This window comes from Garra rufa, chromosome 21, assembly GCF_049309525.1.
Source record: "Garra rufa chromosome 21, GarRuf1.0, whole genome shotgun sequence".
Classification (NCBI taxonomy): Eukaryota; Metazoa; Chordata; class Actinopteri; order Cypriniformes; family Cyprinidae; genus Garra; species Garra rufa.
Genome location: NC_133381.1, coordinates 33936171 through 33960248, shown reverse-complemented (window position 1 = coordinate 33960248; position 24078 = coordinate 33936171). Strand labels below are relative to the sequence as shown.

The 24078-nt window shown below is 35.4% G+C and overlaps 2 protein-coding genes across 2 annotated transcripts in view; one reads left to right on the top strand and one right to left on the bottom strand.

Annotated features, from left to right (window-relative positions):
- Positions 1-5532, top strand: part of impg1b (interphotoreceptor matrix proteoglycan 1b) — a 36644-nt gene extending 31112 nt beyond the window's left edge. Inside the window, exons 17-18 of the mRNA XM_073826442.1 lie at positions 1525-1608; positions 5058-5532. Of these exons, the coding sequence (XP_073682543.1) occupies positions 1525-1608; positions 5058-5138 (165 nt within the window). The 3' untranslated portion in view covers positions 5139-5532. The remainder of the gene's footprint in view (positions 1-1524; positions 1609-5057) is intronic.
- A 190-nt stretch (positions 5533-5722) lies between these two features.
- Positions 5723-24078, bottom strand: part of LOC141295228 (unconventional myosin-VI) — a 102084-nt gene continuing 83728 nt past the window's right edge. The window contains exons 29-32 of the mRNA XM_073826441.1: positions 23099-23202; positions 19805-19936; positions 9443-9661; positions 5723-9232 (exon numbers count right to left, since the gene is read on the bottom strand). Coding sequence (XP_073682542.1) covers positions 9033-9232; positions 9443-9661; positions 19805-19936; positions 23099-23202 — 655 coding nt within the window. The 3' untranslated portion in view covers positions 5723-9032. The remainder of the gene's footprint in view (positions 9233-9442; positions 9662-19804; positions 19937-23098; positions 23203-24078) is intronic.

The window sequence follows — 24078 nt, the reverse complement described above, 5'->3', positions numbered from 1 at the left end:
CCAAATACAGAAACGCGTTGCAAATACTAACACCATAACCAAATACAGAAATGTGCAGCAAATACTCACAACACAACCAAATACAGAAACGCGTTGCAAATACTAACACCATAACCAAACACAGAAACGTGCAAATACTTGCAACACAACCAAATACAGAAACGTGTTGCAAATACTAACACCATAATCAAATACAGAAATGTGCAGCAAATACTCGCAACACAACCAAATACAGAAACGTGCAGCAAATACTAACACCATAACCAAACACAGAAACGTGCAAATACTTGCAACACAACCAAATACAAAAAATGCGCTGCAAAAACAGAAACACACTCCAAATACTCACAACACAACCAGATACAGAAACACACTGCAAGTACTCACAACCAAATACAAAAATGCAATGCAAAAACAGAAACATGCTGCAAATACTCACAAAACAACCAAATACAGAAACATGCTGCAAAAATGTAAACATGCTGCAAATACTCGCAACACAACCAAATACAGAAACGTGCAGCAAATACTAACACCATAACCAAATACAGAAACGTGCAAATACTTGCAACACAACCAAATACAAAAAATGTGCTGCAAAAACAGAAACACACTCCAAATACTCAACACAATCAGATACAGAAACAGACTGCAAATACTCGCAACACATCCAAATACAAAAATGTCCTGAATATACTTGCAATACAACCAAATGCAGAAACATGTGTTGTCAAACTGATGAAGTTGTTTTCTTAATTTGCTGGCGCTTTTTCTGTTTGCATGTGTTTGCTTAAGTTGCAGCATGTTGAGCTCTCTCTGCCACCGTAGTAGTAACTATTATGTGTACTGATAACAAATAAACAAACATATAAAAAAATCAAATTACTTCAAAATCAGACTTTAGACATTGCACTCAAGTAACAGGAAATAGACCACTGTATTTTAATGCAAAGGGCAGGACTGTACAGAATAGTCAGTAACTTCAGTAAAAAATATGTTGCTTTTGGTGAATCAGCTGTGTGTTGAGTGTTTCTTCGTCTAGAAGAAACTAAAGACTAAAGAGAACGCATCAGCAAAATCCATGCATCAGTATCCTCACCAGTGTTAGCACAATAGAACATATTCATAATAAAATAGATTCAAAACAGAAATGTATTTTCTTCTATAAACAAGTTACAGACCCAATGTATTTGCACAAACAAAATAATGCCAAACATTATTCTGAGACCTTCAAAGATGCAACATTAAAAAACGATTTTCCTAAGAGGATACTAGAAACAATTGACAGCATGCATGGGTTTTGCATCTCATTTAGACTAGTGCATCTGTAGTTGTCTAATCTAATGGTATTATGAATAATAATCAGTCATTTTTTTCCCAGCAACAGATGTTTTGCTCTTCAAAATATTGACAGTCTGGATTATCATAGAGTGCCAAAAATGTACCTTGCTTCTTTGCTTGGCAAGACCTTGACTCCACTTAAAACCGCTCAAGATTGATGGCGGTCTGTCATTTCTTTTCCAGATCCCCAGACAGCTCTACACCAGAAGATCAGAAAAGTTAATGTCAGAAATGGTTGACTTCCATCAGTGTATACCACATAACGAGGTAAGCTGGTGTGAAAACAACCAATTTGATGTTACAAGTGACCGTAAATAATCTCGACAGCCTGATTTATCATGTCAAGATGATAAATCTTACCCATCAAAATGTCAACCATCATACAGAAGAGGAAATAATGCTATTAAACTAGATGTTTTTGGGAACCTTGCGTCCTGCCACTGCTCAGTTCTGTTTAAAATCTGAAAACTGCACTAATCTTAGAATGCAGATAAATATGTATGTATTTAAACTAGTTATTAATTATACACATAAGCAGCATTATTTGGTCTAGTAGGCTTAAATACCTGCCATTGTTTATAGGCAGGAAGGATGAGAGTTGACTGAAGATGTTTATTCACTGAAGTGTGACTTAATATAATACATTGATTATTACTGAAAGTAATCCTCTTTTATGTTGGTCCTCCAGTGGAGTTGGTAAATAGTATGAAGAATGTGTAAACAATAGGATATCAACAAGGCATGAGCTTGACAACTAAAATATGAATGCAATGGTTGTGTTTCAAAATCAATGCGCTCACAAGGTGACCTGAGTAATGAATTTCATAGAGGATTCTGACATTAGTATGTTTGATTAGCTCAGTAATCGATAGTATATTCAGCCCAAAACTAACAAATTCTTTTTTAAGTTATGCCTTTTAAATTATACACAAACATTTCATATTTATGTGTACCTGTACCGAGCAAATCGATATTCATACTCAACATTTCCTTGACGCTCGCGGCTCAACCCGCAATGCACTGTGGGAGCTCGTATGCTCTTAAAAACATTTTTAAATTAAAACATCTACCACAAAATAAAGGCAAGACAACACTTCTTCCTACTGTCGTCGTGGGCTGACGCAAAAACAAACACAGCGCGTGTAATTAGATTTACGAACAACTGACTCTTATGAGTTTGTTCTATTAATACATTCTTTGAAAGGTTAATGAAATTCCGTTTTGAAATGAATCCGCCACTGAATAAACTGAATCTGTCAGAGCGTTTACTGAATCAACATATTACTTAAGTTATTGCTGTCATTGATGAGATTCATGAAAAGGTTTTTTGTATTTAAGGTTCAGAGAACATAAATGAGGAACATGCATATTTGAAACCTAGTGTTTTTATATTACATCTATAAATCATAGTTTTATGTTATTTATATATGTTTTTAGTAATGTCTGGAGCATCTTTGAAATCCCCAAAGTTATCTATTGACTGACAGCTCACTTAGAATTGATCTAACATGGACAGTTTCCCTCTGAAGGGATAGTTTTCCCAAACGTGAACATTTTCTCTTAATTTACTCACCCTCAGGCCATTCAAGATTTAGTTGACTTTTTCTCTTTTTTTCTTCAGAAGAACAGGAAATAATTTTTTAAGATGAAACCCAGTCCTTGGTGATTCTTAAAATGCAAAAATGCAAGCCACTCAAAACTAGCTCAAAGGCATTTTGAGGGGGTCCCCCAGTAAAAATTGCGTCCCGGGGGTAAAATACATGTTTTTTGGAGGGGAGTTCGCATTCCAGGCAATAAATATAACGTTATTGGGGTCGTGTCAACCCGCGGACATGAAAGACCACCTGCAGCAACAGTGTTAAAGTAGCCCAATTCGCAGGACTTGGCAACACTGGCCATGGCTATCAATTTAAGAGTAAAAAAAACATATCAGGTAACACAAAACAAATACCCATGGCTCCTGACAATATATTGAGGTCTTAAGAAGTAATACAATGGTTCTTATTATTAACTGTAATTCAGGGTCGAAAATGAAGGGCTTGTGGCAAAAATGTCATCAAAATAAACAAAAATGCCCCATAAATTCAAGACAAATGGGCAAAATATGCCACTGCGCAGTAAACATATTGCGTCTGTCGTGATTAAAAGGAAATGTGAAAATGAATGAAAAGTACCAATTACCCAAAGTTATCTATTCACAGCTTGTTTAGAATTGATCTAATATGGACATTTTAGCAATGCTAGTTGGCTGCTTAGTTTCCCTTTGAAGGGATAGTTTGCCCAAACATGAACATTTTCTCTTAATTTACTCACCCTCAGGCCATTCAAGATGTAGTTGACTTTTTCTCTTTTTTTCTTCAGAAGAACAGGAAATGTTTTTTTTTTTAAAAGATGAAACCCTTGGTGATTCTTAAAATGCAAGCGATGGTCAGGGTTGCCAGGTTTTCACAACAAAACCCGCCCAATTGCTACTCAAAACTAGCCCAAAGGCATTTTGAGGGGGGGTCCCCCAGTAAAAATCGCATTCCAGGGGGTAAAATACACGTTTTTTGGAGGGGTTCTCCGGTACAGTTTGCATTCCAGGGTATAAATATAACGTTATTGGGGTCGTTTCAACCCGCGGCAACAGTGTTAAAGTAGCTCAATTCCGCGGGACTTGGCAACACTGGCTGTGGCTATCACTTTAAGAGTAAAAAAAAAAAGCATATCAGGCAACACAAAATAAATACCCATGGCTCCTGACGATATATCGAGGTCTGAAGAAGTAATACAATGGTTCTGTGGAAGAAAATTAAGATTATTTACATTATTAACTAATTCAGGGTAGAAAATTAAGGGCTTGTGGCAAAAATGCACCAAAATAAACAAAAATGCCCCATAAATTTAAGACAAAGGGGCAAAATATGCCACTGCGCAGTTAGATTAAAAGGATTAATGTGATTAAAAGGAAATGTGAGAATAAAAAGTGTCAATTCGCGGAATTACATTTAGATTTGCTCACACTGCATCAGAGCGGTGAGCCTTACAACCAATCAAACGCGTTTCTGTTGAATTTTGGAATGCATTGGCCAATCAGAGGCGCTTAGATTAGCCAGCGCTGAAAACACTAGAGCTGTTGGTGATCGTGTACACTCGCAAATTGCCTCATCGTAAACATAAGATACAATGTAAATAAAATATTAATTTCGTTTGCATAACTTGTGCTAGATTTGACTAATGTGATGAATCTCCATGTTTGTCTGTGAATCCAGTAAGTGACGTGACCAAAACGAAACAAAAACGTTTTGTGTTGTCTCCTGTATCGATATTATTATAAGGAGCTACAATCTACAATAATATTTTTTTATAATATTGCATTCCTATGAACTCCTGTATACTTTAGATACAATTTAAAACTGTTAAAGTCTATTATTGTTATTGACAACCGTTTAAAACACTGATTAAAGTAACTGGATAAATGTAAGTATGTGACATTAAAGACAACATATGGTTTTTATAATAATTGATTTGATTATAAACATTGCCATCACAAATGTATAAAATATATTCCCATATGGAAGTTAATTTCTGACCTTGCTGTAATTCATAGCCTCAGGCAAACGGTGCCTCATGCATGATGTTTTAATGTATAAGGGTGTGTTGTATGAATTATACATTACCCAACTGCTGATGATTTTGTGCATGATTATGTTGTTTTTCCTCATGCTGTATTACAGACGTGGCGACGGTCCAGCAGGACGTCTTGCTGTTTTTTGAGGAGTCCTGATAGTGACAGCTTTGAAGTGACTGTTTTATGATGTCCAGACACTTTTTTTAAGTTATGCGTGGCACCAAAGCTCTTCAGCGCTAGTCAAGCAACTCAACTCTGCTGTTTCTTATAGAAATTTGGTGAATGTATGATACAACCACTATACTCAAGGATCTGCTATACTCTTGGACAACACCTCCAGGAATGAGGACTTACGTTTCAGGTCCATCCTGAACTTATTTTTAATTGTACCTGCAAATATTGTAAACTGCATATGAGACATGTAATGTGCTGGATGCTTTGAAACCTTGTCAAAGGTTGTTTTCTTCCTCACAATGAGGTATTTATTTACAAATTGATATACTGGGTTGTATCTCAAATAGATTCTAGTCATCTCTTCTAGTCTATCCGGAGTGTTTCAAACAAAGAAAATGAATGTAAAGTATTTCTGTGGCTTCTTTGTTTCTACATTAAACAGAAAAGGTATTTCTGAAGGTATCTTTCAGTGGCAGATAAAGTACAGTCATGTGCACCGAGGAATTGTTCAGAAAAGAGTCTCTGATTAAAGCTAAAAATATTTATGACTATAAATGCAAAGATCTAAACATAACCCAGATTTCATATGGAATGTGTTTATTTTGGTCTAGCAAAGTGAGCAACAGTGGCCAGTCAAAAATAAGAAAATCAGAGTATATTTAAGACACATCAAAGATAAACTGACAGACAAGAAATGAAAACTTAACAATTATAATATGCATAAGCTGATAGTTTGAGATGACACTATTTCATTTGGAAAGGGCTCAATGGAGAAAAAACATTAGCATATGAATAAACAAAGTCTGGATAATGACAGCAAATTGATCAAATGCAGCAATTTGGTCTGTGCCAAGTTAGCAGAATGTTTAGAATGTCATTTCTGTTTCCATTACTTCTGCTCTTCCGGCAGTTATTATAACCAAATGAGATAAGAAAGGGCCAGAGAAGCGCATAACGAGACACTCCAGAGTACAAGCTCATTTAAAACAAAATATTTCCTTGAGTTGGTACATAAATAAATGTAAAAATGAGAGAAATCTACCACACACCCTGACACAATTCACAGCAAATCATTAACAAAGGTGCCATTATCACTTCACTGAAAAGAAATGAATATGCCCTTTAGCATATCACCATGATTTAAGTACAAAATTGCTGCGCAAAACCATGCACTACAGCAGTAACTATCCCTTTCTATAAATTGAAGCTGCTTTTAAGTGCATCTAAAAAATTCATTATCAAATATATGTAAAGGCAATTTCAGATGGTGCATTTCTACAAAGGTGAGACAAAATATTATAACCTAACGTATTCCACAGCATGTCCTCATTAGCCTTCACCACCATCATTTGATTAAATTAAGGATACTTTGAATAGTTATTCAGTGTATTAAAGTATTAAATGTTTTTTTCAGAATAATAACCGTTTAAGTCTTAAGATAACACTATTTTATTTTATTTTATTTTAAGAGAATTTTATTTTTAAAAGTTGAAGTGTGTCATTTCTGAGGCATTAGCTAACAGAAATGCAATAAATTGACAAATTTTTGACTAATAAACAGATAGTCCCATCCCCAAACTATGGAAGCTCTTTTCCACCACTGAAAAAAGGACTTTTTATCTCATAATTCTGCTTTTTTGTGAATTTACATAACGTAATTCAGATTTTTTTTGTTCGTATAAATTGTGATATAAACTCAGAATTCAGAGAAATAGTTATAAATTGTAATTCTGAGAACAAGCAAGAAAAATTTAAAAATCGCATTTGCGAGAAAAAGTCAGAATTGCACGTTTTTATTTTGCAATTCTGACTTTACAACTTAAAATGGTGAGTTTATCTCACACAATTTTGAGAAAAATTTCAGAATCTTGAGTTTATATCTCGCAATTCTGACTTTATGACAACTGCAAGTTAGGTCAAATTGTGAGATATAAACTCGCAATTTAGAGAACATATTAGTCTTTTTTCCCCCCTCAAAGTTGGACTTTATAACTCACAATAGCGAGTTTATATCTGAAAATTGCAAGAAAGTCAGAACTGTGAGATACAAACTCGCATTTTTGAGAAACAGTCAGAATTGCGAAATACAAACTCGCATCTGCAAGAAAAAATAAATCACAATTGCGAGTTCATATCGCAGTACTGAGAAAAAAAATTAGGATCTTGAGTTTATCTCTCACAATTCTGACTTTATAACACAAAACTAAGAGTTAAGTTAAAATTGTGAGATATAAATTCGCAATTATGAGAACATATCAGTCTTAAAATTGGACTTTATAACTCACAATAGATACAAACTCGCATTTGCATGAAAAAAGTGAGAATTGTGAGTTATCTAATCTATCAATTCTGACTTTATAACATACAATTGTAAGTTTATATCACAATTCTGAGAAAAAAAGTCTGAATCGTGAGTTTATAACACGCAACTGCGAGTTAAGTCACGTGTGATATAAACTCACAATCCTGAGAACATATCAGTCTTTTTTTCCCCACAAAGTATGACTTTCTAACTAACAATAATGAGTTTGTCTCAAAATTACAAGAAAAAAAAGTCAGAATTGTGACAAACTCGCAATTGCGAGAAAACCATTAGACTTGCAAGATACAAATTCGCATTTGTAAGAAAAATTCGCAATTGTGAGTTTATATCTCGCAATTCTGACTTTATAACTTACAACCACGAGTTAAGTCAGAATTGCAAGATATAAACTCACAATTCTGAGAACATATCAGTCTTTTTCCCCCTCAAAATTGGACTTTGTAACTCACAATAGCGATTTTATATCTCAAAATTGCAAGAAAGTCAGAATTACCAGATATAAACTCTCAATTGTGAGTTTATATCTCGCAATTCTGACTTTATAACTTAGAACTACAAGTTGAGTCAGAATTGTAAGATATAAACTCACAATTCTGAGAACATAGTCTTTTTCCCCTCAAAATTGGACTTTATAACCCACAATAACAAGTTTATATCTCAAAATTGCAAAAAAGTCAGAATTATCAGATATAAACTCACATTTGTGAGAATTATTTGCAATTGTGAGTTTATATCTCCCAATTCTGGCTTTATAACTTACAACTATGAGTTAAGTCAGAATTGTAAGATATAGAGAACATAAGTCTTTTTTCCCCTCAAAATTGGACTTTATAACTCATAATAGGAAGTTTATATCTCAAAATTAAAAAAAGTCAGAATTGCGAGGTATAAATTCGCAATTGTGAGAAAAACATCAGAACTGCACTGCAAATTGCGTCGCAATTCTGACTTTATAACTCACAATTGCAAGTTTATGATGCAAAAGTCAGAATTGTGAGATAAAACATTGCAATAAATTTTTTTTATTATTCAGTGGCAGAATAGGGGCTTCCATACCAAACCCACACCATTGGTTGAGCCAATGTTGCTTGGGCTGGTCATGATGCTTAAATGTACATTGAGAACACCATTTTTAGCATAATGACTTATCATTATCGCATTGTTAACATGCATCGAATGACACGCATCACCTTTACCAATAATGTGACTAAAAGTGGACTACGTTGTGTAGTTTTACAGAACTGTCAATCGCTACAATCCTTTTATGCAGATTACACCTAGAGTATTTTAGATTTATGAACAGGTTTACACGTGTGTGTGTGTGCATTTCAATAACATCCCTTTGAACTATGAATTAGGTCTGAAAATCTTAAGGCATCTCTGAGCAACAAGTTCAAGCAAGGCTCAGTTTTGTATGGTTTCTAAGTTCACAGCAAAATGAAGAACAAACTACAAACAAAAAGTAAATTAGACAGCAATTGCTTCCACTAGAGTTGTACAGCCCTTTGTTTTAGCTACACCACGTTACTGTCTACATCTACACGTGCATAGATAATGTAAACCAATAGGAGAAACGGTGGACATTCACTTGAGAAGATTCTGGAGCATGGCAGTCGCATAGGTGGGTCGGGCCTGCTTGCTTTCGATGGCGTTCCTCAGGTACTGGATTCCGCCGCAGCGCTCCCAGATCTCCTCAAACTGGCGTGGGAGGATCTCCGCTCCACGTTTTCGCGTGAGCCCGGTCTCCTCCAGACTTAGCTCACACATCTCCATGTCGTCCTTACCTGGGTACAGCAAAGGATAAAAGGCATCACGGTATGCCTGGGTACACACCTCACATCCGCAGATAAGAGCCGTATTTTTCAGTAACTCTTTCAACTGTTTTATCTTTCAAATCCTGCTTCTATTCTGAAGAATTCATTGTTCACAATAGAGGAAAATTATTGTTTTATCTTATCAAAACATTAGGTAGTGCTAAAGAAAGCCTTTGGTACCTGCTACCAAGAGGATCGGCTGCTTGTCTGGATGAAGCTCCATCTGCCTGGCGATCCAAGGCCCATCAAAGTGAGCGTACCACCAGCCTTTTTTCTTGTTCTGCGGGTCTTTGTATTGGTCCGCGGGTCGTATGAAGGGAATGCGGAAGTAACGTTGCTGTCGGTTCATCGCAATCTCTTGCTGCCGAGCTGGGACGGGTGGAGCGGGGTTCTGTTGTGCTGAAGAAACATAACAGAAAATTACATTAGTGACAATTAAAAATGTAAAACCTGCCACCATAACTCTAGGTTGTTTAGGGTGGTTGCAATGAAACTGCTAAAATGTTCTGAGTAAAACAAAAACATTGTGGGTGTTCTGAATGGTCCAACTAGAGGTCTGCACAGGATGGATTTTTTAGTTCCACACCTGCAAGATTCTATGGAAGCCTGTTACTGAATTGAAAAAAAAAAAGGTAATTGCAACATATTTATATCTCTCAGTTCTGACTTTGGTTTTCTCAGAATTGCGTGATACAAACTTGCAATTCTGACTTTTTTTCCTCAGAATTGAGTGATATAAACGTCCAATTCTAAGAAAAAAATCTCATTCTTTCACTTCAGAACTGGACTTAACTTTAACTCACAATTGAGTTTATATCTCACTATTTTGAGGGAAAAAAGTCATTATTGCAAAACATAAACTCGCAATTTTGAGAAAGTCAGAATTTGGACTTTATTTCTTACAATTGTAAGTTTATATCTCGCAGTTCTGACTTTATTTCTCACAAATGCAAGTTTATATCTCGCAATTCTGTCTTTATTTCTCACAAATGCAAGTTTATATCTCGCAATTCTGACTTTATTTCTCACAATTGTACGTTCATATCTCGCAATTCTGACTTTATTTCTCACAAATGCAAGTTTATATCTCGCAATTCTGACTTTATTTCTCACAATTGTACGTTCATATCTCGCAATTCTGTCTTTATTTCTCACAAATGCAAGTTTATATCTCGCAATTCTGACTTTATTTCTCACAAATGCAAGTTTATATCTCGCAATTCTGTCTTTATTTCTCACAAATGCAAGTTTATATCTCGCAATTCTGACTTTATTTCTCACAATTGTACGTTCATATCTCGCAATTCTGACTTTATTTCTCACAAATGCAAGTTTATATCTCGCAATTCTGTCTTTATTTCTCACAAATGCAAGTTTATATCTCGCAATTCTGACTTTATTTCTCACAACTGTAAGTTTATATCTCGCAATTCTGACTTTATTTCATACAATTGAGTTTATATCTTGCAATTTTGACTATTTCTCACAACTGCGAGTTTATATCTCACAACTCTGACTTAATTTCTCACAATTGTGAGTTTAGGTCTCGCAATTCTGAATATTTCTCACAATTGTACGTTTATATCTCGCAATTCTGACTTTATTTCATACAATTGAGTTTATATCTCGCAATTCTAACTTTTTTTTCACAATTGTACGTTTATATCTCGCAATTCTGACTTTATTTCATACAATTGAGTTTATATCTCGCAATTCTGACTTTTTTTTCACAATTGCAAGTTTATATCTCGCAATTCTGACTATTTCTCACAATTGTACATTTATATCTCGCAATTCTGACTTTATTTCTCACAATTGTGCGTTTATATCTCGCAATTCTGACTTTATTTCACAATTGCAAGTTTATATCTCGCAATTCTGACTATTTCTCACAATTGCAAGTTTATATCTCGCAATTCTGACTTTATTTCTCACAATTGCAAGTTTATATCTCGCAATTCTGACTATTTCTCACAATTGTACATTTATATCTCGCAATTCTGACTTTATTTCACAATTGCAAGTTTATATCTCGCAATTCTGACTTTATTTCACAATTGCAAGTTTATATCTCGCAATTCTGACTTTATTTCTCACAATTGTGCGTTTATATCTCGCAATTCTGACTTTATTTCTCACAATTGCAAGTTTATATCTCGCAATTCTGACTTTATTTCTCACAATTGCAAGTTTATATCTCGCAATTCTGACTATTTCTCACAATTGTACGTTCATATCTCGCAATTCTGACTATTTCTCACAATTGTACGTTCATATCTCGCAATTCTGACTTTATTTCTCACAATTGTACGTTCATATCTCGCAATTCTGACTTTATTTCTCACAATTGCAAGTTTATATCTCGCAATTCTGACTTTATTTCTCACAATTGCAAGTTTATATCTCGCAATTCTGACTATTTCTCACAATTGTACGTTCATATCTCGCAATTCTGACTTTATTTCTCACAATTGCAAGTTTATATCTCGCAATTCTGACTATTTCTCACAATTGTACGTTCATATCTCGCAATTCTGACTTTATTTCTCACAATTGCAAGTTCATATCTCGCAATTCTGACTATTTCTCACAATTGTACGTTTATATCTCGCAATTCTGACTATTTCTCACAATTGTACGTTCATATCTCGCAATTCTGACTATTTCTCACAATTGTACGTTCATATCTCGCAATTCTGACTATTTCTCACAATTGTACGTTCATATCTCGCAATTCTGACTATTTCTCACAATTGTACGTTCATATCTCGCAATTCTGACTTTATTTCTCACAATTGCAAGTTTATATCTCGCAATTCTGACTATTTCTCACAATTGTACGTTCATATCTCGCAATTCTGACTATTTCTCACAATTGTACGTTTATATCTCGCAATTCTGACTTTATTTCTCACAATTGCAAGTTTATATCTCGCAATTCTGACTATTTCTCACAATTGTACGTTCATATCTCGCAATTCAGACTTTATTTCTTACAATTGTACGTTTATATCTCGCAATTCTGACTTTATTTCATACAATTGAGTTTATATCTCGCAATTCTGACTTTTTTTTCACAATTGCAAGTTTATATCTTGCAATTCTGCCTTTATTTCTCACAACTGTAAGTTTATATCTCGCAATTCTGACTTTATTTCTCACAACTGTAAGTTTATATCTCGCAATTCTGACTTTATTTCATACAATTGAGTTTATATCTTGCAATTTTGACTATTTCTCACAACTGCGAGTTTATATCTCACAACTCTGACTTAATTTCTCACAATTGTGAGTTTAGGTCTCGCAATTCTGAATATTTCTCACAATTGTACGTTTATATCTCGCAATTCTGACTTTATTTCTCACAATTGAGTTTATATCTCGCAATTCTGACTTATTTTCACAATTGCAAGTTTATATCTCGCAATTCTGACTTTATTTCTCACAATTGTAGGTTCATATCTCACAATTCTGACTTTTTTTCACAACTGCAAGTTTATATCTCGCAATTCTGACTTATTTTCACAATTGCAAGTTTATATCTCGCAATTCTGACTATTTCTCACAATTGTACGTTCATATCTCGCAATTCTGACTATTTCTCACAATTGTACGTTCATATCTCGCAATTCTGACTATTTCTCACAATTGTACGTTCATATCTCGCAATTCTGACTTTATTTCTCACAATTGTACGTTCATATCTCGCAATTCTGACTTTATTTCTCACAATTGCAAGTTTATATCTCGCAATTCTGACTTTATTTCTCACAATTGCAAGTTTATATCTCGCAATTCTGACTTTATTTCTCACAACTGTACGTTCATATCTCGCAATTCTGACTATTTCTCACAATTGTACGTTCATATCTCGCAATTCTGAATATTTCTCACAATTGTACGTTCATATCTCGCAATTCTGAATATTTCTCACAATTGTACGTTTATATCTCGCAATTCTGACTTTATTTCTCACAATTGCAAGTTTATATCTCGCAATTCTGACTTTATTTCTCACAACTGTACGTTCATATCTCGCAATTCTGACTATTTCTCACAATTGTACGTTCATATCTCGCAATTCTGACTATTTCTCACAATTGCAAGTTTATATCTCGCAATTCTGACTATTTCTCACAATTGTACGTTCATATCTCGCAATTCTGACTTTATTTCATACAATTGAGTTTATATCTCGCAATTCTGACTTTTTTTTCACAATTGCAAGTTTATATCTTGCAATTCTGCCTTTATTTCTCACAACTGTAAGTTTATATCTCGCAATTCTGACTTTATTTCTCACAAATGCAAGTTTATATCTCGCAATTCTGTCTTTATTTCTCACAAATGCAAGTTTATATCTCGCAATTCTGACTTTATTTCATACAATTGAGTTTATATCTTGCAATTTTGACTATTTCTCACAACTGCGAGTTTATATCTCACAACTCTGACTTAATTTCTCACAATTGTGAGTTTAGGTCTCGCAATTCTGAATATTTCTCACAATTGTACGTTTATATCTCGCAATTCTGACTTTATTTCTCACAATTGTAGGTTCATATCTCACAATTCTGACTTTATTTCATACAATTGAGTTTATATCTCGCAATTCTGACTTATTTTCACAATTGCAAGTTTATATCTCGCAATTCTGACTTTATTTCTCACAATTGTAGGTTCATATCTCACAATTCTGACTTTTTTTCACAATTGCAAGTTTATATCTCGCAATTCTGACTATTTCTCACAATTGTACATTTATATCTCGCAATTCTGACTTTATTTCACAATTGCAAGTTTATATCTCGCAATTCTGACTTTATTTCTCACAATTGTGCGTTTATATATCGCAATTCTGACTATTTCTCACAATTGCAAGTTTATATCTCGCAATTCTGACTATTTCTCACAATTGCAAGTTTATATCTCGCAATTCTGACTATTTCTCACAATTGCAAGTTTATATCTCGCAATTCTGACTTTATTTCTCACAATTGCAAGTTTATATCTCGCAATTCTGACTTTATTTCTCACAATTGCAAGTTTATATCTCGCAATTCTGACTATTTCTCACAATTGTACGTTCATATCTCGCAATTCTGACTTTATTTCTCACAATTGCAAGTTTATATCTCGCAATTCTGACTTTATTTCTCACAATTGTGCGTTTATATCTCGCAATTCTGACTTTATTTCTCACAATTGCAAGTTTATATCTCGCAATTCTGACTTTATTTCTCACAATTGCAAGTTTATATCTCGCAATTCTGACTATTTCTCACAATTGTACGTTCATATCTCGCAATTCTGACTATTTCTCACAATTGTACGTTCATATCTCGCAATTCTGACTTTATTTCTCACAATTGTACGTTCATATCTCGCAATTCTGACTATTTCTCACAATTGTACGTTCATATCTCGCAATTCTGACTATTTCTCACAATTGTACGTTCATATCTCGCAATTCTGACTATTTCTCACAATTGTACGTTCATATCTCGCAATTCTGACTTTATTTCTCACAATTGCAAGTTTATATCTTGCAATTCTGACTATTTCTCACAATTGTACGTTCATATCTCGCAATTCAGACTTTATTTCTTACAATTGTACGTTTATATCTCGCAATTCTGACTTTATTTCATGCAATTGAGTTTATATCTCGCAATTCTGACTTTTTTTTCACAATTGCAAGTTTATATCTTGCAATTTTGACTTTGTTTCTCACAACTGCGAGTTTATATCTTGCAATTTTGACTTTATTTCTCACAATTGCAAGTTTATATCTCGCAATCCCGACTTTATTTCTCACAATTGCGAGTTTATATCTCACAACTCTGACTTCATTTCTCACAATTGTGAGTTTAGGTCTCGCAATTCTTTAATTCTTGCATTTGAGTTTATGTCTTGAAATTCTGACTTTATTTCTCACAACTGGAGGTTTATATCTCGTAAGTGTGAGTTTATATCACACAATTCTGACTATTTTTTGCAATTGCGAGTTTATATCTCACAATTTTGACTTTATTTATCGCAAATGCCAGTTTATATCTCGCAATTCTGACCTAATTTCTCATTTGTATCTCACAATTGCAAGTTTATATCACAATTGTGAGTTTATATCACACACTTCTTACTTTATTTCTCGCAATTGTGTTTATATCTTGCAATTTTGACTTAATTTCTTGCAATTGCAAGTTTCTCACAATTCTGACTTTATTTCTTGCAGTTGCAAGTTTAGATCTCGCAATTCTGACTTAATTTCTCATTTGTATCTCACAATTGCAGTTTTAGATCTTGCAATTGTGAGCTTATATCTTGCAATTCTGACTTTATTCCTCACAATTGTGAGTTTATATCTCACAATTTTACATTTTATTTATCGCAATTGCGAGTTTATAACTCACAATTCTGACTTTACTTCTTGCCATTGTGAGTTTATATCTCACAATTTTGACTTTATTTCTCACAATTGTAGGTTCATATCTCACAATTCTGACTTTTTTTTCACAATTGCAAGTTTATATCTCGCAATTCTGACTATTTCTCACAATTGTACATTTATATCTCGCAATTCTGACTTTATTTCACAATTGCAAGTTTATATCTCGCAATTCTGACTTTATTTCTCACAATTGTGCGTTTATATCTCGCAATTCTGACTATTTCTCACAATTGCAAGTTTATATCTCGCAATTCTGACTATTTCTCACAATTGCAAGTTTATATCTCGCAATTCTGACTATTTCTCACAATTGCAAGTTTATATCTCGCAATTCTGACTATTTCTCACAATTGCAAGTTTATATCTCGCAATTCTGACTTTATTTCTCACAATTGCAAGTTTATATCTCGCAATTCTGACTATTTCTCACAATTGTACGTTCATATCTCGCAATTCTGACTTTATTTCTCACAATTGTACGTTTATATCTCGCAATTCTGACTTTATTTCTCACAATTGCAAGTTTATATCTCGCAATTCTGACTTTATTTCTCACAATTGCAAGTTTATATCTCGCAATTCTGACTATTTCTCACAATTGTACGTTCATATCTCGCAATTCTGACTATTTCTCACAATTGTACGTTCATATCTCGCAATTCTGACTATTTCTCACAATTGTACGTTCATATCTCGCAATTCTGACTATTTCTCACAATTGTACGTTCATATCTCGCAATTCTGACTTTATTTCTCACAATTGCAAGTTTATATCTCGCAATTCTGACTATTTCTCACAATTGTACGTTCATATCTCGCAATTCAGACTTTATTTCTTACAATTGTACGTTTATATCTCGCAATTCTGACTTTATTTCATGCAATTGAGTTTATATCTCGCAATTCTGACTTTTTTTTCACAACTGCGAGTTTATATCTTGCAATTTTGACTTTATTTCTCACAATTGCAAGTTTATATCTCGCAATCCCGACTTTATTTCTCACAATTGCGAGTTTATATCTCACAACTCTGACTTCATTTCTCACAATTATGAGTTTAGGTCTCGCAATTCTTTAATTCTTGCATTTGAGTTTATGTCTTGAAATTCTGACTTTATTTCTCACAACTGGAGGTTTATATCTCGTAAGTGTGAGTTTATATCACGCAATTCTGACTATTTTTTGCAATTGCGAGTTTATATCTCACAATTTTGACTTTATTTCTCATTTGTATCTCACAATTGCAAGTTTATATCACAATTGTGAGTTTATATCACACACTTCTTACTTTATTTCTCGCAATTGTGTTTATATCTTGCAATTTTGACTTAATTTCTTGCAATTGCAAGTTTCTCACAATTCTGACTTTATTTCTTGCAGTTGCAAGTTTAGATCTCGCAATTCTGACTTAATTTCTCATTTGTATCTCACAATTGCAGTTTTAGATCTTGCAATTGTGAGCTTATATCTTGCAATTCTGACTTTATTTCTCACAATTGTGAGTTTATATCTCACAATTTTACATTTTATTTATCGCAATTGCGAGTTTATAACTCACAATTCTGACTTTACTTCTTGCCATTGTGAGTTTATATCTCACAATTTTGACTTTATTTCTCATTTGTATCTCGCAATTGCAAGTTTTACATCAGGCAATTCTGACTTAATTTCTCACAATTGCAAATCTGACTTTGTAACTCCCAATTGTGAGTTTTTAAGTTTATAATTCTGACTTTATAACTTGAAAATCTATATGCAGCAATTCTGACTTTTTTTACATGCAACTGCAAGTTTATATCTTACAATTCTGAGAAAAAAGTCAGAATTGCGAGATATAAACTTCGATTATATCATGCAATTCTGACTTAAAGGTTGTATCAGCGATTTCTAGCCTAAAACATAAAGTGTAAATTTCAGCTGACCTTTCTTTACGATCCGCTCGCTGCTTGCCCCATAAATTGTCTGTGAAAAAAACGCGTCTCTCTGGTCAGCCTAGGGTCCGAGATATGCCAAAAAAAACAATCGGCACTACCAACCTTTCCACAGATAAACAAACAGTGTTCCAACCAATCAGCGTCAGGGGTTTGGTGTTGTGGACTTTCCTACTGGTGCAGGGATGTGAGGGAGGCGGAGCGAAAGTCCACAACACCAAACCCCTGACGCTGATTGGTTGGAACACTGTTTGTTTATCTGTGGAAAGGTTGGTAGTGCCGATTGTTTTTTTGGCATATCTCGGACCCTAGGCTGACCAGAGAGATGCGTTTTTTTCACAGACAATTTATGGGGCAGGCAGCAAGCGGATCGTGATGAAAGGTCAGCTGAATTTGACACTTTATGTTTCAGGCTAGAATTTCTCACAATTGCAAGTTTATATTTAGCAATTCTGACTTTCTGTAACTCGCAATTGTGAGATTATATCCAGCAATTTTGACTTCATTTCTCGTAATTGCAAGTTTATATATAAAAGCAATTGTGAAAAAAGGTCAGAATTGCTAGGTACAAACATGCAGTTCTGAGAAAAAGTCAGTATTGTGAGTTTATAATATATCTCGCAATTCTGACTTTATTACTTACAATTGCAAGTTTATATCTCACAATTCTGAAAAAAATAATTCAGAATTGTGAGATAAAAAGTCGCAATTACCTTTTTTTCATTTTTAATCCAGTGGCGGAAATGGCCTTCCATAAGATTTTGTTCCTCTCCTGCCCACTCCAGGAAAAAAACTGCTATAATTTGTCCCACCTGTGACTTTCACATTTTGTCCGACTCACAAAAAACAGCAGGTAGAGGTCTACTTGAATTTTCAGTACCTCTCCTGTAAGATTCTGTTCCAGTCTGGTGCCATAGTATATTTTTTCCTATTATCCCCCTCTCCACACACACACATTTTCCCTCCCACACTTAGCAATTCAAAAGTTGTGCCATGCTGCGGACACTCATGTCCAACTCAAAAGTCTTTATTACCCCCTGCCCACCACAATGGTTTGGTTCTTGTGCCAGAGCTTGGTTGGACTAATCTGGGAGAAAAAATGAATTTCATTTTCAGAAAAAATTAAAAGCCGTTCAGTGTAACATGGCTTTGGTAGATCGTCCAAATCAACCTGAAATTCAGCATATCGACACCATATTGCCAAGTAGTCTCTTTTTTTTTTAAAGTTCTCCTGTGAAGACTAGGATGCATATGATATTGTGGTTTCTATCATTTATGTCATTCTTATTCAGGACTCTTTTCACACCTCTCAACACGCTGTACGATTTGAGGTGTCATTCATGTCTGTAGCACAAACAGTACAGTATGAGATAAAAAAAAAAAACACCAAAGCAGCTGACAAATGCTCAAAATACATCAACCAGACACAAATGACGTCATAAATAAAAACACGCGTTTTAAATCCGTCATCCCTAAAGATCAAACAGCTCCGGAGGTCGGCATAATGTCAGGAAAGTTCTCAGAGTAGTTCTCAGCACTTCAATATTGACTTTGCAAAGCCAGAAGCCTGATTTCATCTCTCAGAGAGAAGCGGCATAAGCCCCCGTGCCCCTGATACAAACACTCCACTGTTTGAAGGTAAGACACATCTGAGGATTTCACAACAACAGAGCCTGGGAGTTTGAAGAGGACCTGCAGGTCACGCAACTCTAAATCTCCTGTTTGTTCTGCACAGGCAAACACTTAAAAAAAGCACTAAAGTCTTCCAGCAACCAAACACTGTGACGTGCCTTTCAAGTAGGAAAATCAACGAGAGGTTTGATTTCCTTGGAACGGCAGCAAGTGCCTTTAGATGTGCTTTTAGCTGTCTGCATTATGCGCATGACAATGCTAACGCTGATCACAAAACGAGCCGCAAGGTTCTTGAAAAGAACAACAAACAAAAAGCGCACGTTCAACCTTGAGAAACTGCTGCGACGCACATATTTCGCATAAGAAAGAAGTTCAGATGAGTATCGTTCCAGAATAAATATTATGCTGAATCACCTTTCACCATTACAAATGAAATCATCAGCTAGACACGACTGCTCGGAGCAATTTGTATTCTGTTGTCCCGCCACCGCGCAGGCCGTTCTCTTGGGGAAACAGGTCATATCTTACCATAGTCAGTGACCGATTTGGGGGCCCTCATCTCTGTGTCTGTATTTCGCTTCTTGTTCTTTGATTTCCAGGCGTGGTACACCTTCAGGCGACGATGAAATTCTTCTCGGCACGCCGCCAACAACTCTATATCTACAAGGGTGAGAGATTACATAGTCAATACTGCACTGTCATGTTTAGAGTTTCACATGATTCTTCATTTTTAAGTGGTCAGGCTCATGAACCATAAACAAGGAACAACTGCTTTAAAGCTTGTCTATGTTTAATTAAAAGTAGACAATAAGATATTGCTAGCTTAAAGGATTAATTCTCTCCTGAATTAAAATGTCCTGATAATTTACTCTAAAATTTAAAATACTCATGCCTTTCTTCAGGTTTTTGAGGAAAATATTCCAGGATTTTTCTCCATATCGTGGACTTCAAAGGGGATCAGTGTGTTGAAGGTCCAATTGCAGCTTCAAAAGTCTCTACCCAATCCTAGCCGAGGAATAAGGGTCTTATTTAGCGAAACAATCTGTCATTTTCTAAAATGCATGTTTTGCACTAGCTCAGCAATTCTCATATACAACTTTATGTATTACACAATCATGTTGGAAAGGTCACACATAGTTTGTTCTTCATCTGTGTATTTTGGTTCATTTTCTTCTCCAACTTCAAAATCGCCCAACATCAACTATGTTTTTTACCTACAACATCGTTGACTTCCCTTGCACCTTTGCTTTGTAAACACTGGGTCGGTACTTCCGTCTACGTCACCCTTGACCTTTCCAACATGAAGTCAAGTTAGTGCAAGATGAGCATTTGTGGTTAAAAAGTATATACATTTTTATTTTCCTTTAGAAAATGACCAACCGTTTTGGTAGATCAGACCCTAATTCCTAGGTTAGGATTGTGTAGAGCCCTTCAAAGCTGCATTGAAACTCTAATTTGGACCTTCAACCCATTGGTTCCCATTGAAGTCCACTACACTCAAATAAAGGTGCTTTACGATGCCATAGAAGAGCCTTTTTTGTTTAAATCACTGGTCTCAAACTCAATTCCTGGAGGGCCACAGCTTTGCACAGTTTAGCTCCAAACCTAATCAAAGACACCTGATCCAGCTAATCAAGGTCTTCGGGATTACTAAAAACTTCCGAGCAGGTTGTGAGTTGGAGCTGGTTGGAGTTAAACTCTGTAGAGCTGAGGCCCTCCAGGAATTGAGTTTACGACCTCTAGTTTAAATGTTTCAATAAACAACTTAAACATCTGAAGAACCTTTCTGTTTCACAAAAGGTTCTTTGTGGTGAAAGAAGGTTCTTCAGGTTATAAAAAGGAAGAAAGAGATAGTTCTTTAAAAACCTTTGACTGAATGGTTCTTTGTGAAACCAAAATGGTTCTTCTATGGCATCGCTGTGAATAACCTTTTAAAGCACCAAGAGTGTATATGGAGAAAAATCCTGGAATGTTTTCCTCAAAAACCTTAATATCTTTTCAACTGAAGAATGAAAGACATGAACACCTTGGATGACATGGGGGTGAGTAAATTATCAGGAAGTTTTAAGCTTTTAAAATCTGTACAGTATGTCTTTCCATCTCCAATAGAATACAAAATTAGAGGTTTATCAGAATGTCTTAGCTCAGGGGTGTCCAAACATGTTCCTGGCAAGCCACTGCTCTGCAGAGTTTAGCTCCAATCTGATTAAACACAACTGAATCAAAATAACCAAAGTCTTCAGACTCAAATGTGTTGGAGCAAAACTCTCCAAGAGCAGGATTGAACACCCCTGTCACAGCTGCTGTTTTTCATACAATAAAGTGAATATTTATAGGGAATGTCAAGTTCCCAAAAAGTATTATAATAAAAGCAGTCCACATGACTTGTGCACTATATTCACTATAGTTATTATTCAAGTTATACGGCAGCTTTGAGTAATGCCCTCAGGCAGATCCTCAAATCTCTTTAGTGAACGTGCATATTCAAGCTTTGAATATTCATGACCACAAAGTAGAGCTACTTCAGAAGGGTAATCATTGAACAACAACAAAGAATAGTCTTATATCGTACTTTTTGGTCCTTATGGCCCATAATCACTGACTACTAGGGGGCAGCCCTACAAAATACAATGAGAAGAGGTTTGGTCAACCAAAATTTCATTAGCCACTTAGTTGCAGAAAAAAAAATCCAAAGGAATTTGTAAAGTCACGCAGTCCTTGATGGACAGATTGTTAATGGCTGGTCTATGTGGTAATCCAAACGCTCACCTATCCTTCACTGACCTCAAATATGGATTTTAATCTGAAATATGCAAGTAGTAGCAACTTTACATTGCTAATGTTAACCTAGAAAAATGTGTGCTATTCAAGTGTTTGTATGGAGTGTGGAAACTAAATAGTAGTGTGCTCATTGCATGACAGATGGAGGCGCTGGTGCAGTCACTTGCTCTTAAAATACTCTGTCATTTTTGGTCATACAGATAAGTAATACATCTTTCGAATCTGTAAAGATTCGAAATTTGTGTGTGCTCTGAATAGCAATAAAATGTTGCGCTTTTGCAAAAAAAAATGAAAGCAAGCAGGATGCGGTTTCTGCTGACTTGGTCTCTTTTAAGCCGAAAACAAAGAAAGCACTAGTTTATCAATAAATTAATAAAATGTTAATGTAGTCTCCTTGCTGTTTTTCCCTGACACATTCATACTTTTAATATCTGCCACTGCTGGCAAGCTTTGTTGTGTGCTTGAGCGCTTATTAGGCTATGTAGGCAATTAAATGATTATTATTATGATTTATATGGTTTATTAATAAACATATGACTAACAGTTGATTAATGCTTAAAATGTTGACTAGAAAAATCTTTAGTCGAGGGCAGCCCTAGTATTTCGTTGTTCTGTGGAAAAGAGCAGACAGAACATTCTGCCAAGCATCTGATTATTAGTTAATTATGACATAATTCATTTTGGCGTGAATTATTCCTTTGAGTCAAGACAAAAATTAAACCAACATGACAGACCAGAAAGCCAGTAAAGCACAAAAAGGAGTGAAGTCTTTGTGATTAATGGTTCAACCTGCATAAAAGACAAATAAATATATCTGCAAATAAAAAGCAAGCTACAAAATCAGTCACTCTGAAAAAGCTGCACTCTCATCATCCCCATCATAGTAGTTTTCCATCTTCAAAATATTACATGCTACTCCCTCGATCTTCAAAAATATTACATATCAGTCTCCAATTTCCAAAATGACATGCTTTTTGACATGAACAGCTTCAGGTGAGCAGGAAGTTCTGCGATCAGATCGAGGGAGCTGATTGCTCTTACCACAGGAGGTGTTGATGGCGTCTCGCAGCTCAGCGTACTTCCACTTGCTCAGGTCGTACTTCTTCACCCCAGCTGCTACCTTGTTGGCCTGCACCTGCGCACCCCTGAAATTGCACAGAGGAGGAACAATTTTGAGTTTTTCTTAGTATCATATTTCTTCGTAGGCAAAGGTTCTGATCCATCTCCTAAGCTCCTGCTACCAGCTGCTAAACGTTCCCTAGGCCACAGCACAATCAGATGATTAATTGGCCTTCTGCTTATGTGGAGATACATTCTCTCAGAAACGTGTAATGACATGGAAATAGCACGGATCATGCCAAATTAACACCTCACTGAGCAAATTAGATGCAGCCTTGGCAACACTGAGCTGTAACAGTGAGGGTGGTTAATGGCGGTTAACGATGGTTAATGGTGAGCGAGGGAGAGGCCACACGTGAGCTCTGCGAGGGTTTTTGCAATCTTGACTCCCACAGTGCAGAGAGCTCTAAGCCAATCAGAGCATGGATTGTCTTCTTCTTTACTAAACACGCACAAGATTTGTGAGGAGTCTGTAGAGCAATGGCAAAAACATCACCACCCTGATTGTGATCCTAATAGCACCACTAAATACAATACAATTACAAGGCTTGGGTACAATGTGATCACGACTGTTAGCATGTGGATTTCTGATATGGTTTTAGGTGGTCCTGGATGGCTGAAGAAATAAACAAATAAAAAAATTAAAAACTGGGATGTACATTTGGTAATACCACTGTCACAGTCTAACTAGTCTTTTTGTGCAGAGAGCTATAGAGCAGTGTTGTTTTCGTCAACGATGACGATGACGAAATCATTTCGTTGACGCCACTTTTTTTTCATGACGATAACGAGACGATGACGAGATAAAAATGGCTCGTTGATGACTAAAACATGACGAGACGTGTGTGAGTTTTCGTTGACGAGATGAGAATAGACGAAAATGTTAGTGGGTGGTCCGTCAG